The 14,241-nt window shown below is 57.3% G+C and overlaps 1 protein-coding gene across 4 annotated transcripts in view; it reads right to left on the reverse strand.

Moving 5' to 3' along the window:
- The window catches only part of PXN (paxillin), a 43,607-nt gene that overhangs the window by 2,855 nt on the left and 26,511 nt on the right, over positions 1 to 14,241 (reverse strand). For 3 of the 4 annotated variants that reach the window (XM_077159998.1, XM_077159997.1, XM_077159996.1), the window contains exons 2-10: positions 9,174 to 9,400; positions 8,708 to 8,823; positions 8,102 to 8,238; positions 7,788 to 7,989; positions 6,920 to 7,055; positions 1,419 to 1,589; positions 1,128 to 1,301; positions 426 to 507; positions 169 to 317 (exon numbers count right to left, since the gene is read on the reverse strand). In XM_077159998.1, the coding sequence (XP_077016113.1) occupies positions 169 to 317; positions 426 to 507; positions 1,128 to 1,301; positions 1,419 to 1,589; positions 6,920 to 7,055; positions 7,788 to 7,989; positions 8,102 to 8,238; positions 8,708 to 8,823; positions 9,174 to 9,400 (1,394 nt within the window). Of the gene's footprint in view, positions 1 to 168; positions 318 to 425; positions 508 to 1,127; positions 1,302 to 1,418; positions 1,590 to 1,886; positions 1,986 to 2,628; positions 2,926 to 3,175; positions 3,452 to 4,531; positions 5,441 to 6,919; positions 7,056 to 7,787; positions 7,990 to 8,101; positions 8,239 to 8,707; positions 8,824 to 9,173; positions 9,401 to 14,241 lie in introns of all 4 variants that reach the window. The other variant, XM_077159999.1, reaches the window with a different exon arrangement.

Genomic DNA, 14,241 nt, shown 5'->3' on the forward strand with positions numbered 1-14,241 from the left:
GGTCTCAGGAAAAACCGTGGCCCCCAACCTATCAGACTTGGGGGACTGTGCCCTCTGCCTGCTCACCCCACTGACAACCCAAAACAAGGCCCCGAGCTAGATCCAGATTGCACACTGGGGGAGGCCCTTCCATCTCGTCCCACGCCCAGATGCAGTGAGACTCCTTACCCGGCACACAAAGCACTCAGGATGCCACAGGGTGTTGAGGGCCGAAATGTAGTTCTCTAGGATAGCCCTGGCACAGCCGCCACATTTGGGTGCAAACATATCGAAGTAATCCTTCCGGCAGTAGGCCTTGCCGTCCTTCTCATGAAATCCTGGGGTTGGAGTAACAGAGTTAGGGCCTCCAGAAGTGGGGTTACCCCAAGCCCAACACTCACTCCCACCCCTCCTGGGAGGCAGTGTGCTAGTCCACCAGCCAGTACCTTCGGGACCAAAGAAGGCGCCGCACTGGGCACAGAAGAAGTGCTCAGGGTGCCAGGTCCGGTCCAGGGCCGTCACCACTTTCTGTGAAAGGCAAGTTATGGGGTCAAAGCTGAGCTGCCTGCCCTGCAGCACAGGCCCCACAACTCAGACCCACAGGAGGCCCTCCGCTGTCCCAACTCCAGCTCAGACAGCCAAGGAAACACTTCCAAAGAGCGGAGTCTCCTCTATTAATACCACCGAGAACTAAGGTTTATGGAGAGGTGTTTCACCTGCCAGATACTCTCCTTTACTCCTCATGTGGGGTCTCGATCATAGGTTCACCGTAATTCCTACTTTATAACTGAAGCAGCTTAGGCTCGGAGAGGCCAGGTATTTCCCTAATGTCACACAGCTGAAGAGTGAGAGTGCCAGCATTCACTCCGTTTATCTAGTTGGGGCCCCCAGCCCCTGGGAGAGTCCACAACAGGAAGGCAGGATGGGAGGTGGAAGGGAAGTGAGGCTGCCCGATGTGGGTCAGCCCAGCCTGTGACTCAGGCCTGGCTGAGAGCCCAGCCCACGTGTGTACCAGCACTATGAACCTGGGCATGTGACGGGGCCTTTCTGAGCCTCACGTGGCACCACCTGACCCCTGGAGGGCTACTCTGAAGATGGGGGTGCCTCTGTAGGGACCTGGCATGGTGTATGGGTAAGGGGGGACTCACATCCAGGATAGGACCATTGCAGTAGTAGCAGCGCGGAGAGAAGAGGTTGTGGTAGTCCTTTTCACAGTAGGGCTGTCCATCCCGCTCGAAGAAGTTCCGGGACCCGATCTCCTCCTGGCAGTGGGTGCAGACAAAGTGCTCCGGGTGCCACGTCTTCCCCATGGCGGTCACGACCTGAAGCAGGAAATGGAATGTGACTCTAGACCAAGGCCCACCACAGTGTGCCCGACACAGGCCCTATACCCACCTGCAGCCCCCCACCACCTGCCACCTCTCGCTCGTGCTCCTCACCTGCCCGGCAATGGGCTTTTTGCAGGCCCCGCAGACCCCTTTGGCGACTGTGGCGACACCCAGCTTGTTCAGGTCTGACTGCAGGCTCCCCAGCATGCTGTCCAGCTGACTCCCAGGCTTTGGGGCTCCCCCAGGGGGAGAGCTATTCCCCGCTTTTCCCTGGGCCATAAACTGTGGAGACAGGGAGGGCTGGTCATGCCTTCTGGGGCTTGGAATATGGTGTCTCTCAGCCACGCACCAGGGGCTCTTGTCCTTCCTGGACAGCTGGGACGACGGAGGCAAGAAGAGCCACCTCCTTGGAGGCCTAAGCAGTCAGGGAGGAGCGGCCTCAGGAGGACATCCTGTCGGTCAGAGGGGCTTGCTCTTGGGACCCTGGAGAGCGACAGGGCTCCTGGCACCCTTCTGACATGACCAAGCCCAGGGAAACATGACAAGCAGGAAACTAAGCCCCCAGCCCTTGGCACTGACCCCTCCCTCGTCTTGCCCTTGGCTGCTCTGCCTGCCATTCGGAGACCAGCCGGCCGCCCAGCACAGCTCTCCATCCATTCTTTGTTCCAGGCCCTGGATCTTAGATAAGGGGAGAAAAGAGAATAAGAAATATATGTATATATATATATATATATATATATATATATATGTATCAATGAAGAAAGAATAAAAGACCATGTCACTACATCAATTCACAAAAGGGAATTTAGAATGAAAAAGGGTATTTTTCCCCTACTGGTACTACCGAAAGCAAGCAAGAAAAAAAAAATCTGGAGAAAAACCCAGAGAGAGAAGCCCAGAAGAGATGGAGAGGGAGGTGAATGGACCAAAGGTACAGGATCTAGTTGGGAGAGGTGACCTGGGGTCAGAGGGCAAAGTGGCCTCTCCAGGCACTGGGCCTAGGAGTTGGAAGGGGAGCTGGTGAGAAAAGGAGACAGCTTTCTGGTTCTGTTCTGGGGCTGGCTTCCTCAGAGGAGGGCCAGGGCAGTAGCCAGGAGTCGGGAAGAACAGGCAGAGGGGAGGTCCCACAGGGAAGCAAGAGGGCAGGTGGCTTCTGGCCGGTGGAGGTAGGGTAAAAGGAAGGATAGTGGTCACTGGGTTGGGTTTGCAGATGAGAGGAGAGAAGGGCACCAGAGTGTTATGAGTGTGCAAAGGGGGTTAGGGTGCTCAGGCACCAGGACAGGGACAACTGGGCTAGCGCGGGAGCCCCTGGCACGCCTGCCTGCAGCGGGGGGAAGAGTGGGTCCTCGTCGGTCTGGCAGCCCACGGACCTCCCAGCGTGGGACACAGGAATGGGAGGGGCAGGGCTCTGAACATCCTCACTGCAGGGGTCTTCCCAGGTGCTCTGATCCCCAGGAGAGACATGGGTAAAGGCGGAGGGCCCCAGGGGCAGGGGAGAAGAGCTGCTGCCGGCCGAGGCGTCTTTGTGATGCTGGAGCAAAGGGACAGAAGGAGGAGGAGAAGCCAGAACAGAGACGGTTCTTCTCAGGGGAATGGGAGAGCCAGGAGGGAAGACAACCTGGGAAGAAAGGAGGGAGAGAGATGAGGAGGGCAGAAGAAAACATCAGCTCAGGGAGCAGGGGGCTGCAGAGAGGTGTGTCCCGAGGCTCCCCCCAGGCCTTCCCTCTCAGCTCTCACATTGTGAGTGACACCAGCCTCACAAGGGTACAGAAAGCAAGACCCGCCCCCCACCACAACCCATATCCCATCCAGCCAGCGCTGGGGCTGGGGAGGATCGTGGATGCCGGTCGTGGCCATTTCCTCACTACCTTCTCTACAAGCTGCCCCCCAGCCTGCCGCCCATGTGGCTGCACGGTGATGGCGACACCCTCCGTCAGCCAGTCCTCTGGGGAAGTCCCCGTTGCCCCCACGGCCTCCTCGGCCTCCGGCTGGATGCCCAGCCGGCCCTGCAGCTCCACGATGAGCCGCTCCTGGGATGGGGTCCTGCTCAGGGTAGTGGGGTCCAGCCGGCGGCGAGGGGAGGACTCCCGGGACATGGGGTGTGCGTGGCCCGTCTCCCGGCTCCTCCTGATCACAGAGCGAATCTGAGGGGTGGGGAAGGAGGGCGTCACGGTCCCACCCTGGGCTAGGGCGCCATGCTGCTTGGTCTACACTTGGGTGCCCCGGGGAAGGGAGGGCAGAAAAAAAACGCCAGAAAAGCCAAGCAGAGGTGGAGGCAGAGTCAGCAGGTGGGAGGTCCCTGGGATGGAGACCAAGGCAGAGCAGGCTCCCTTGGTGGTGCCAGCCTCGAGAGAGACCAAGGGCCCAGCCCTCACCTGGGGTCACACACTTAATTCCCAGGGCCTCACCTTCTCCATCCTTAAAATGGGTCAAAAACCTAACAACTTCTCTAATTAAAAAAAAAAAAAAAAAATGGGGCAATGGTATTTTCTTAGCCTAGCTCACAGGGCTATTAGGAGAATTATTTGTGAAGATGTAAGTGGTAGCTCTAAAAGGGCCTAAGCCTTTTTTTGTTCTTTTTTCATGATTTGCAACAGAAAATACAGTCTCTTCTTCCAGTAAACTTTTAGTTTTTGTTCTTATAAAATCTGCATGTTTGTGGAGCTCTTGTTTGCTTTTGAAAGGGTAAAAGTTTTACCAAGCAAGAAGCAAATAATAAAATCAACCTCCACTCCCTGAGGGGCATGTGCTATGTTCTAAGCACTTTCCATCACATTAATCCTCTAGACAACCTCAGGGGAAAACGCTCAGTCATTACCCCCATTTTAAAGAAAAGAAAACTGAGGCTGGTGGGGGTTGCCCGAGGTCACATACTCAGCCAGTGTTTCCAGGTCTAATTCCAAAGCCATGCTTTTAGTGATTTCACAGACATCGGGATATCAGAGGTAACTTTTCTAAAGGAGAAAGCTTCAAACAAGTTAAGAGGTGGTTGTCACTAAGAGAAAATCCGGGGTCCAGAGAGCGCCGCTGACCCCACCAAACCCTGGGGCCTGATCCTGGTCTGGTAAGGTCGTCAGGGTCACGGGTCATGGTGTCTGGGTATTCTGCCCAAGCCAGCATGCGCGGGGCGGGAGGCCGCATGCGGTCAGTGAGGGGTGCAGAAGCCCGGCCACACGCAGAGCTGCCAAGGGCCACACTGAGCAGCCGTGCGAGCTGGCGCCTGCCTGGCTAGAGGTGGAAATCCGCTCCGCGGCGCTGGGCAGGTCGGTGACCGTGATGTCTGGAAGCTCCGGCTGCTCCTTCCTGGCCTTGGTAGCAGCTTCGGGGATGCCCTCAGGGCTTCCTGGTGTCTCAAGTCCCTGACTTGGCCTGACAGGGCTTCCCCTCTTGGGCATCTCTCCACCTAGCTGCTCCTTCTGGACTGGGGCAGGGTGGCTGCTTTCCAGCCCCCCAGGCTCTGGCCTTGCCCCTTGTTCCCACTGTCCACGCTCCTTTGTGAACGTAAAGGTGTCTGGGAAGGTGGCCTGACGGTCTACAGCTACGAGAGCCGGCTCAGCTACTTCCTTGAAGATGCAAGCAGCTTCAAAGGGCATCTTGGGCTGTAACACTTCCAAAGCCCAAGGCTGCTCCCAGGTGGCAACCATGGTCTCCTCTGGGCACAGAGGGCTGGCCGGTTGCCCCTGGGGGTCTCTAGGCTCCTGGGGGCCTGCACAACTAGCTCGGGTGAGAGTGTGGCAGGGTGGGGCCCTGGAGAGCTCACTCTTGAGGTTCTGCATGTCTCTGGCAGGGCCTTCCTTCCACACTTGAGCCTGGCTCTCTGTACCAAGTGGCCCCAGAGAGCCCCCCACAGAGGAAGATCTTGAGTTGGTGATGTCAGGCATCACTGCAAAGCCAGCCAGTCCAAGCCAGCTGGGGTGCCCAGGAGATAGGAGACCCCATCCATTCTCCTTTTCCTCAATGCACAGGCCCTCCAGGCTATGGCCCTGGCCCCGAGGGGAGGGTTTAGTAGTAGACTGCAGGAATAGTGGGGGCACGGGAAGAGGAGGAGAAGGAGGCGAAGGCATGTTGTGTGGGGATGGAGTGGAGCTGGGCCGCAGCCCCTGGGAGCTCAGGGCCACAGCAGAGGAGCTGGTCTGGAGGAGGAGAAAGACAAAGACAGAGGGGAGAGGAGAAAGGTGAGGAAGGAGGCTCACTGCCAGAGGCGGACTCAGAGAGTCACTGTCTGCATTAACTGAAGTAGCACTGAAGCTGAAGCACGGGGACTGACCCTGGGAGAAGATCCAGACCCCAAAGAAGGCTCTCCTGGGACACCCATCCCTGATCCCCAACAAGCTCAGACAGCAGAAAGCAGCCACTAAGCTATGCCTCTGGGCCTGGCCTTACCCCAGTCAGAGCAGGTATGCGGGAGAAAAGACTAAGGGTGAGGTACAGATGTGGGGACAAGGCAAAGAGACAGGTGGCCAGGAAGGTCAACTCAGGATGCAAATCGAGGGAGAGTCAGCTGCAGGCAGCTGCCCTCCTCAGACCTGAGCTGTGGCCCTCCCAGACAATCCCATCCTTACACAAGGTTTAGTTCGAGGGCATGGCCAGAACCATGTGGCTTCTCCTTCCTGGGCATGAGGACACTGACATCTCAGAAAGCAACAACAACCTTAAAGGCACCAGGGACAGGACTCCCTCAGCCAAGGCCGGAATCCAACTTGCTTCTGAGCCACTGACGTGGCGCTGGATCCACAGCAGGCAAGGGTCACAACCCCAAGCTCAGCCCCTTCCCACCAGCCATGCTCCCACCCCCCTCCATGAAACCCCGGCTGAAGGAGTGCTAGAAGGCACCCCAAGGCTAAGAGCACATGGCTGCTTGCTTCCCTGCTCATATTCCCTAAGGGCTCCAGCAGATCCACGTGGAAAGCTGAAGTCAGCAACTGTTAGAGAGTTCTGTCAATATCTGTCCCCACTGAGGTGCTTCTGGCAGGCACTGCATCCTCTAAATAAAACATCTTGGGCTTGGCAGGGCTAGGGAGCCTAGCAGCAGGGGGAAGGGGCATCTCAGGCAGGATAGGCCCCACAGCTTGACTGGCCAGGTTTCCCACAGAGCTGCAGCTGCCAGGCCACAGAGGGAGAGAGGGAAGAAAAGAGGAAGGCTGGCGAAGGAGACCTGTGGATTCAGGAGGTCAGAGGCAGAAAGAAAAAGGATGTGTTGAGGACAGCTGGTGTGGGAGCTGGGGCTGCAGGGCAAATGACCACTTGGGCCCGGGATCCCAAGTCCCACGTGCCCTGCAGAGAACACCTCCCCCACTGAGGGCAGGCAGCAACACAGGGGCCTTTGTCTGAGCTCCTGATCCAGTTGGCCTGGGTGGCTGGGAGCGCCCAGAGAGGAAAGAACGTCCTTGCTGAGTGCTTCTCTGCCTTTACAGGCTGCCGTGGCAGCTCAGTCCCCTTGCAGCCCGGCCTGGCCCTCCCCCTGTCATATCTAGCAAGGCTGGGGCGCATCAGGGCCCCTGGCTCAGAGGCAAGGCACTCAAACCATGGGGGGCCCAGTTCCAGCTACACACACTGAGATGAGGGGGAGGGATGAAGGAGGTAGGGGTTAGGTCAGGGAAGCTAGAGGGCACCTTAAAGTCCGAGAGCGAGGCCATCAGTTCGTCCAGCTCCCTGGTGGCAGAGGAGGCCGAGATGCGTGTCTGCTGCTGGCTGGAGGTGACCCGCTGGGGGCTGCCCACCTCGCCCTGGTTCACAGTGATGGCGGGGCTGTGGGGCAGGCGTAGTGTCAGCAGGGACCCAAAACCAGCCCCACGCGCTCCCAGAGGGACCCTTGCCCAACGGCAGGGATCCACGGGTCAGCTCTGAAACTGCAGTCCCGCCAGCTCCCCATCCCTCCTGGGCACTCATCACTGGGAGGTAACAGAACCAGGGGGACAGAGCTCTGAGGTGACCTAACTTAGGAGCAGAGAGGGCCAGTTAAAGATACCTTTCCTTGGAAGAGTTCCTGGCTCTCCTAGCCCAGATTAAAGCTTGCCTATCAAACCAGCCCAAGCACTCGGCATGCACCCTCCAGAACACAGTATGTACGTGTGAGGATTAAAACTGAACAAAATAATAGCTAATGCTTATTAAGACTTCCTATGTATGCTATGCGCCAAAGTCATTCCAAGGGCTTCACATATATTATTGGGTTTCAAACCTAATATAATCTCATAGCCCCTATCCCATTTTACAGATGAGAAAACTAAGACTTGAGAGCTAATATTTAGTAAGTGGCAGAACCATGAGTTGAACCCTAGTGTGGCTCCGAAGCCTGCGCTTCCAGCCACTAAGCTCCAGGAGCTCTCAGCTCGCCCAACCTGTCTCTTCAAGAGGTAGGGGTGGTGTCACTGTGATTCGCCACTGGGCCCCCAGTGCCTGGCACAGGGCCTGGCACATAATGGGCGCCTGTAGAAAGAATGGAAGGCATCAGGGAAGGTGCAAGCAGGGAACACTCACACAGGGCTGGGCACGGAGCTCTCTAGTTCGTCCAGGAGACTCTCCACACTGGGCCGCACGTCTTCCAAGCCACGGCCCCCGTTCCGCTTGGGCTTCTCTTTCATCACAGGCCCAGTTTTGCTCCCCAGGGAGCTGTTATTCTCCGGGATGCTATAGTGGGGGCTCAGGGTCCCAGGCAATGGGGCGCTCGAGTTGGCCTCATCTTGGAGAGAGAGAGAGAAAGGCTGCCTAACCCCTGAGCCCTCTGGGGACCCAAGCAGTGGTAGCTGAGTCTGGGAGGTCTGGCAGGTCCCGGGCCCAGGAACCAGCCCTACCTGCAGGGAAGCTGGTGGGGCTCTGCTGCACGGCGTTCAGTTCCAGCAGCAGGCGGTCAAGTTCAGAGAGGTTGCTGCCCAGGGAGGAGCTCATCACGGTGGGTGAGGGTTCTGCCGACTTCTGCTTGTTGGGGAAGCTTTGGGAGGCAAAGAGAAGAAGACGGTGGGAGATGCTCCCAGCCTTGGACTGGCTTGGCAGTCCCCAGATTCTCAAGATGAATAAGGCAGAGGAGTAAGAGTGTCTTCTGATAAGAGGACAGAGTGGAGAAGGGATGTGGTAAGAAGCAAGGGGAGGAAGTTAAGTCTTGCCTCAGTTCCTTGACTACATGGAGGAACTGTGCCTTCTAACCCAACCACATAAGGAGATGGCAGTAATAAGAGGTCCAGCCAGGGGGGGCAGCATCATGAGTCTGGGGGCCTCTGAGGCCTCTTCCCAATGATGCTTGAAGCAGAAGCTCTGAAGGGCAATGGCCATGCCTGGTCCCTGGCCACACATCCTGGCCTCGGTACCACATGGGGGAGGCCTCAGCTGCCTCCAGCCCCGGCCAGGCCCCTGGGATTTGCCCGGGTGAGGGGAAGGTACCTAAGGAGGGGCTGGGGTAGTACCTGTAGACGTGCTCCTCCTCGCCCGCACGGGGACACGGTGAGTTGACACCGTCCTGGGGGAAGGGGGCACTGGAAGCTTTGGCACCAGAGCTGTATACAGGTGATGGGGATGGAGGCTGCAGGACAGAGAATGCTCAGAGGTCGGGTGGGACAAAAGCCTTCCTCCAGGGGAGGAAAGGGACTGGGGGACAGAAACAGCCCCAGGTTACCCCCGGGAGGTCCCTGCTGACAGCCAGTCTCACCAAGGAATTTCCAAGCTCTAGCAGGGAGCCTGGTGATTAATAAGTGGTTCACGGCCTGCTCCCCCGCTCCCCATGTGATAGGTGGGAAAAACAATGCTGGGTAAAGCAGAACTGGATACTTCCTGGCCCTTCTCCCTTTTCCCCTGGCTCCCCAAACCCCTACCAAACAAGCTCCTTTATCCCCCGAAGACTCTGGGGTTCCCCAAACCCTGTGCCCTTCTTACCTGCTGGTGGGTGAATCGGGGACCACTGGGTTGCCACTGGTCTAAGGGGTCAAGAATCGTGCCGTTGAGGGCCTCATTCGACGGCGGTGGGGGAACAGGGGGTGGCACTGCAATCTCCTGGTATGTGTGGTTTCCAGTTGGATACGAGTAGGGGGTCTCCTCCGACAGGAACACAGGCCTCTTGGAGATGTGGGAGGTGGTGGACTCCAAGTCCGCCAGGAGGGCGTCTGCAAAGAGAAGGCCGAGGGAGTAAGAGCTGGGGATCCTGGGAACTCTCCAATGGCAGTGCCCTCCCTGCCTATACCCTAAGAGTTAATGACTTCTGAGCACCTGCCCCACCCAGGGGAGAAATGACCAGCCTCCGGACAGGAAGATCCCAGCCCAGACCAGCCTGGCTAGGAACCAGCTCTGGAAACTGACCTCTGCCCTGCCCAGAGACTGAAAGTGCTCTGGAGACTGCTGCAAGGCCGCTCCTTGGGGCTCTCCTACCTCTAAGAGTCGGGCACCTGGCTCTGTGTTTCCTCCCAACAGGGCTGAGCAGTGGGCAGACTGCGAGTGAGCAATGCCTGCCTGGAACGCAGTACTCTGACTCGGCAGGGCCACGCAGGGAGAACAGGCGGGAGGGGCTCTACGTCACGGGGAGTGGCCCGGGCACTGCCAGGCCCTGCTTAATTGCTAAGAGGTGAGGCTTTCTCAGCCCCCAGACTGAAGGGGACACCTGGGGCAGCCTCTGCCCTCCTGACCACGTAGAAGCAAAACCCCCAGCTCCAAGCTCCTCCTGAGAGTTCGGGCGATGGGGTGAGGTATGTGGGGAGGTGGGGGCTAGAATGAAGCTGGTGCAGTGGTCCCCACCCTCATCAGTGGAGCAGGGGGCAGGGCAGGGCGGTGGTACAGAACTGCTCTGTCGGCTGTTTCTGCTGAAGCCTGGCCAGCAGCCCGGTCTCACAGGCTTCAGAGCCCCACTATTCAGCTTTTAAGAGCAGCAAGGGAGCTGAGTTGGCCCTCGAGTGCAAGTGTCCATTACTCTGGCACCAGTCAGCCAACGGGGGACCCTTGGACCTCCCCAGTCTCCAGACAAGAACAAGCAGGGGTAGGAATTGCTGCTGTCCCCCAACCTCACGCTTCCCTTCCTGGAACCCACGACAGCCCCAGCCCTGACTGCTTGGCCTGGATGCCATGCCTTCTCCTGCCCTGCTCACAGCCTGGCCAACTCAGCAGCTCCCTGGTGATCTGCTGGGGGTGGAACACTGAACCCCTGCCCCAGGGAACTCACCAGAACAGCCCTGGCTGTGAGTAATCACCATTTACTAGTAACAAGCATGGGACCTGGCACTTTGCAGCCGTGGTCTCACTCAATCTCTAGAATCCCCCATGAAGCTGGAATTCTGATCCTCCCTTTGCAGGTAAGGAAATGGGCTCTGAAAGGTAAAGGAACTTTCCCTGGATAATACAGCTAGGGAGTAATGGACCACCTGACCCCTCAGAAGCCTCAAACTCCTAAAAACTGGTCTGCAAGAGGCTGCTGTGATCACAAGATAGTGTAATATTTAAATGGTACAACTTTCTGAATGTCAGGACCCAAGCTCTGAAGGGTCCCAGTCTGATCCTGCCTTGTCTTCACCCCCACCCAGGGCAGGGAAGAGACCTTCACACAGGGCCTCGGTCACCCCTTCTGCCAGCTGCCCACCCTGATCTCCTGGCTCTCAAGAATGCCCTCACCTACCCCAGGATCCTGCCCAGATGGTCAAGGGGAAGCTTGTTCTGAGGCCCACCGCCGTGGGGCCAGCAGGTCTCTCGACTTCCAACTTCCGGGGAAGATCAGTTCCTGCAGCACCCCCCACCTCCAGGTCCTTTGGAGTAAGTCCCACTTCCTTTCTCTAGCAAACCGGAACTAGAGGGAGTCGGTGTCTGATTAGATGACAGCAGAAAAGGGCCAATCCCAATGGCCTCTACACAGCCACACCTGCTGCATTAGCCTCACACTGTCCCCATTTCCTGTGGGCCCAATACAGCAGGGGCAGGGTCCCTCCTTCACCCTCCAGGGCAGAGCCAGTGGGGAAGCCCCACGTGGCTCCCCAGCTCAAGTGTAATAGTGATAAAGGAGCCGCTCCCATTCTGGAACCATTAACAGGCGCCTGTCTTACCTTCCTGCCTCCTCAGGACCACACCAGCAGAGATGATAAAACTGAGGTTCGGAGAGGCAAAGTCATATCCCCACATGTCAAAATTGGTCCAAGTGACCGAGCTGGGATCTGAACTCGAGTCTCTTGGGCTCCAAAGGACCCAATGGAAGACAAATAGTTATTAACCTTCCCAGCAAATTTTCTGAAACAGGGACTCCGAGACCCACTACATCACACACCCTCACCCCTCCACACATGATATGACCCTCAGTAGTTCATTACTTTAATGGTAATGAAACTACTGGTTTAGATGCTGGTGCATAGGTTAATTGGACTGTGAGGTCAGATGGTGTGCTCCTGGGGACACAGACAAAAGATCCCTAGTTCTGGAGTCAACCCAGACGTGAGTTCAAATCTTAGCACCTCTTTCTACCTAGAACCCATAGCCATGCAGCAAATCACAACTTATTGGAGCGCTGGGGTGATGACTCCTACCTCCTAGCAGTGGCCTGAGATTTGAATGAGAGGAAGTGCACTGAAACTGCAAACATCAACTTTTATTTGCTTTGTGAAATTCAGAAAAAGATTTTCCCCCAAGGAGATCAGGGTACAAGGCAAAGTAATGACCCATCTTGTAGACGAGTAATGACTTCAAGGTCTTGTAGAATCTGGGTAAGGTGGTAAAAGAGCAACCTTGAAGATAAAGGGAAAGTAATAAAGTAACATTCAAAGTAAAATGTGATGTCAGAGAGAAGGCACTTCGTTTTCCAGTTTTCCCCCAAACTGTCTGAGTGAGAGGGATTCAGCAAGCACCTCCACAAGCCACACAGTCTCTGTTCATCATAGCTTCCTCTCCCTGCCCTTCATTTGTTCTAGTGACCTGGACAGGGCTTGGCGTCAGTATGCCCCCAAAGCCCCACTAACCAGGAATTCAGGAGGCAGTGAGGGAGTAGACGCTGAGCTCTCCTTTGATCCCCACATGTATAAATGCCCGATATCTCCCCATGGGTTGCACAATGGTAAAGGGCCAAGGTCACCTGGAAAGCTCAGCAAACTCCTCCCCTGGCATGCCAAGGAGTACATGAAGGAGTCTACTTCAGCAGGGGTAGGTGTACATGAAAGAGCTGCTGGGGCCACCCAAATAACCCTGCAGGAGGAAACTCCCTGGGGCTTCCTATGCCCTTTCTGAGGAAACTGCCCTGAATTCTGCAAGCTTTTGGCCCCTCTAGGTGGGCTGACAAGGGCCAATACCCCCATCCACAGCAGACGGAAAGCCCAGGACGGGCTCACGTGAGGGGTGGCGGTGCAGCTGAGCCCAATCTGGTGGATGCAAAGTCCCCAGCCCGCCACAGGCAAAAGCCACCGAGCTCCAAGGAGCCGAGGAAGGAGGCCCGACCGCCGCTGACCACCAGAGGGCGCTATCGGCCCTCGGCTCCTGCGAGGAATAACCGAAGGTAACCTCGCGCAATCAGGGCATTTTCGACCCGGGAAAGACCGGGGGTGCCCTCGGCCGTGGGCTCGCTGGAGGAGTGTCATTCCCGAGAGAGCTCGGCCGAACTGGAGAGACGATGCCGGCTACGAGGAGGAGCGCCGGGCAGCCTGGATGCCAAGACCCCCGGCTGTGCCAGGAAGGATCATTTGAAAGAGCGACGCGGACCGCAGGGCCGACGCTGCTGGCGCCCCTCCGCAACCGGCGCCGGCTCCCCCCGGCGGCTGAGCCGGGTCCCGCGCAGCAGCATTAGCAGCAGCTCAGAGCGGCCACGGCTCTGGGCCAGGAGCCGCCCCCCCCCCCCCCCCCCGACATCTCAGCAGGCCTTTCCTCGGTGCCGAGGGACGGGAAGAGAGAAATCCTTGGCGGGGGGTAAGGGCCACCTGGACTGCGGCCGGAGAGGGTTAAGCAGGCGCCCCCGGCCCGCCGCCCCGGGAGGGGGAGAACCGAGGGGCCGGCCCACCCGCATTCCAGGGAGAAGGCTGCAGCTGCAACCCTCGCATTCCTACACCAGCCCAGGGACGCAGGACCGAGAGGGCCTGGGAACCCCTGAGCTCCCCGGTGTGGTGAGACTCTTCCAGCTTAGGAAGGAGCACAGAACGTGGAACCGCCCTCTCCCCCGGCCCCAAATCCCCATCCCTTGCCCCAGCCCGGAGCACTCAAACAACACCCCGCTCCTCTCATGCCACTAACAAACTCCTCTCATGCCACTAATACGGAGGCTGTCCCCCAAGACCGCAGCTCTGGGGACCCAGGCTGATATACTGACACGGTGAGCCCCCAATAATAGGTTCAAGAGAATCAGTGACTCCTTTCCACCCATCTCTAACTGAAGCCCAGAATCAGGGCCTGGCAGCATCCTATTCAGAGCCCCTGCTGCTTCTCAGTGTTCGATAAAAGACTAGCAAGAGCAGAGGCTCGGAGCAAATAAAGGTCCATCCACCACTGGGGAGGGGGAACCACCCAGAGCTAACACATTTTCTTGGCCGACGTGATGTCTCTGGGGACACTAGATGTTAGAACTCACAGAGGGGAATTCTGAGTCACATGGACGAGCTGTTTAACTGCTCCTGTGCCTCTGTTTCCTGTCTGTCAATGGGGATGCCACCATTTATAGCAGTAAGGATTAAATGTGAGGCTTAAATGAGAAAGTGGATATAAACTGTTTACTTAGCACGGTGCCTGGAACCGAGCACAAACTCAGTAAATGGGGGTCCCTAGGTAGATGGGAGAGCTACTCTCGGGAGCTTGGCCTGTGGAAGGGAAAGAGAAAGCTCCTCCCCACACTCTCCAACCCCTAAGACAAAGGATGCTACAGTCCAGTCCTAGACCAGCAAGAAGGGGCACCATTCTGGCAGAAACAAAGACATCCTGGAAAAGCCCCCCCATCAGGTGTCCACCCCCAAAACCACGACAGGGTAGGTAAATGGCAGAAATGGAGTCAGCCTCCTCATCT

This window comes from Tamandua tetradactyla, chromosome 5 (assembly GCF_023851605.1).
Source record: "Tamandua tetradactyla isolate mTamTet1 chromosome 5, mTamTet1.pri, whole genome shotgun sequence".
NCBI classification, from domain to species: Eukaryota; Metazoa; Chordata; class Mammalia; order Pilosa; family Myrmecophagidae; genus Tamandua; species Tamandua tetradactyla.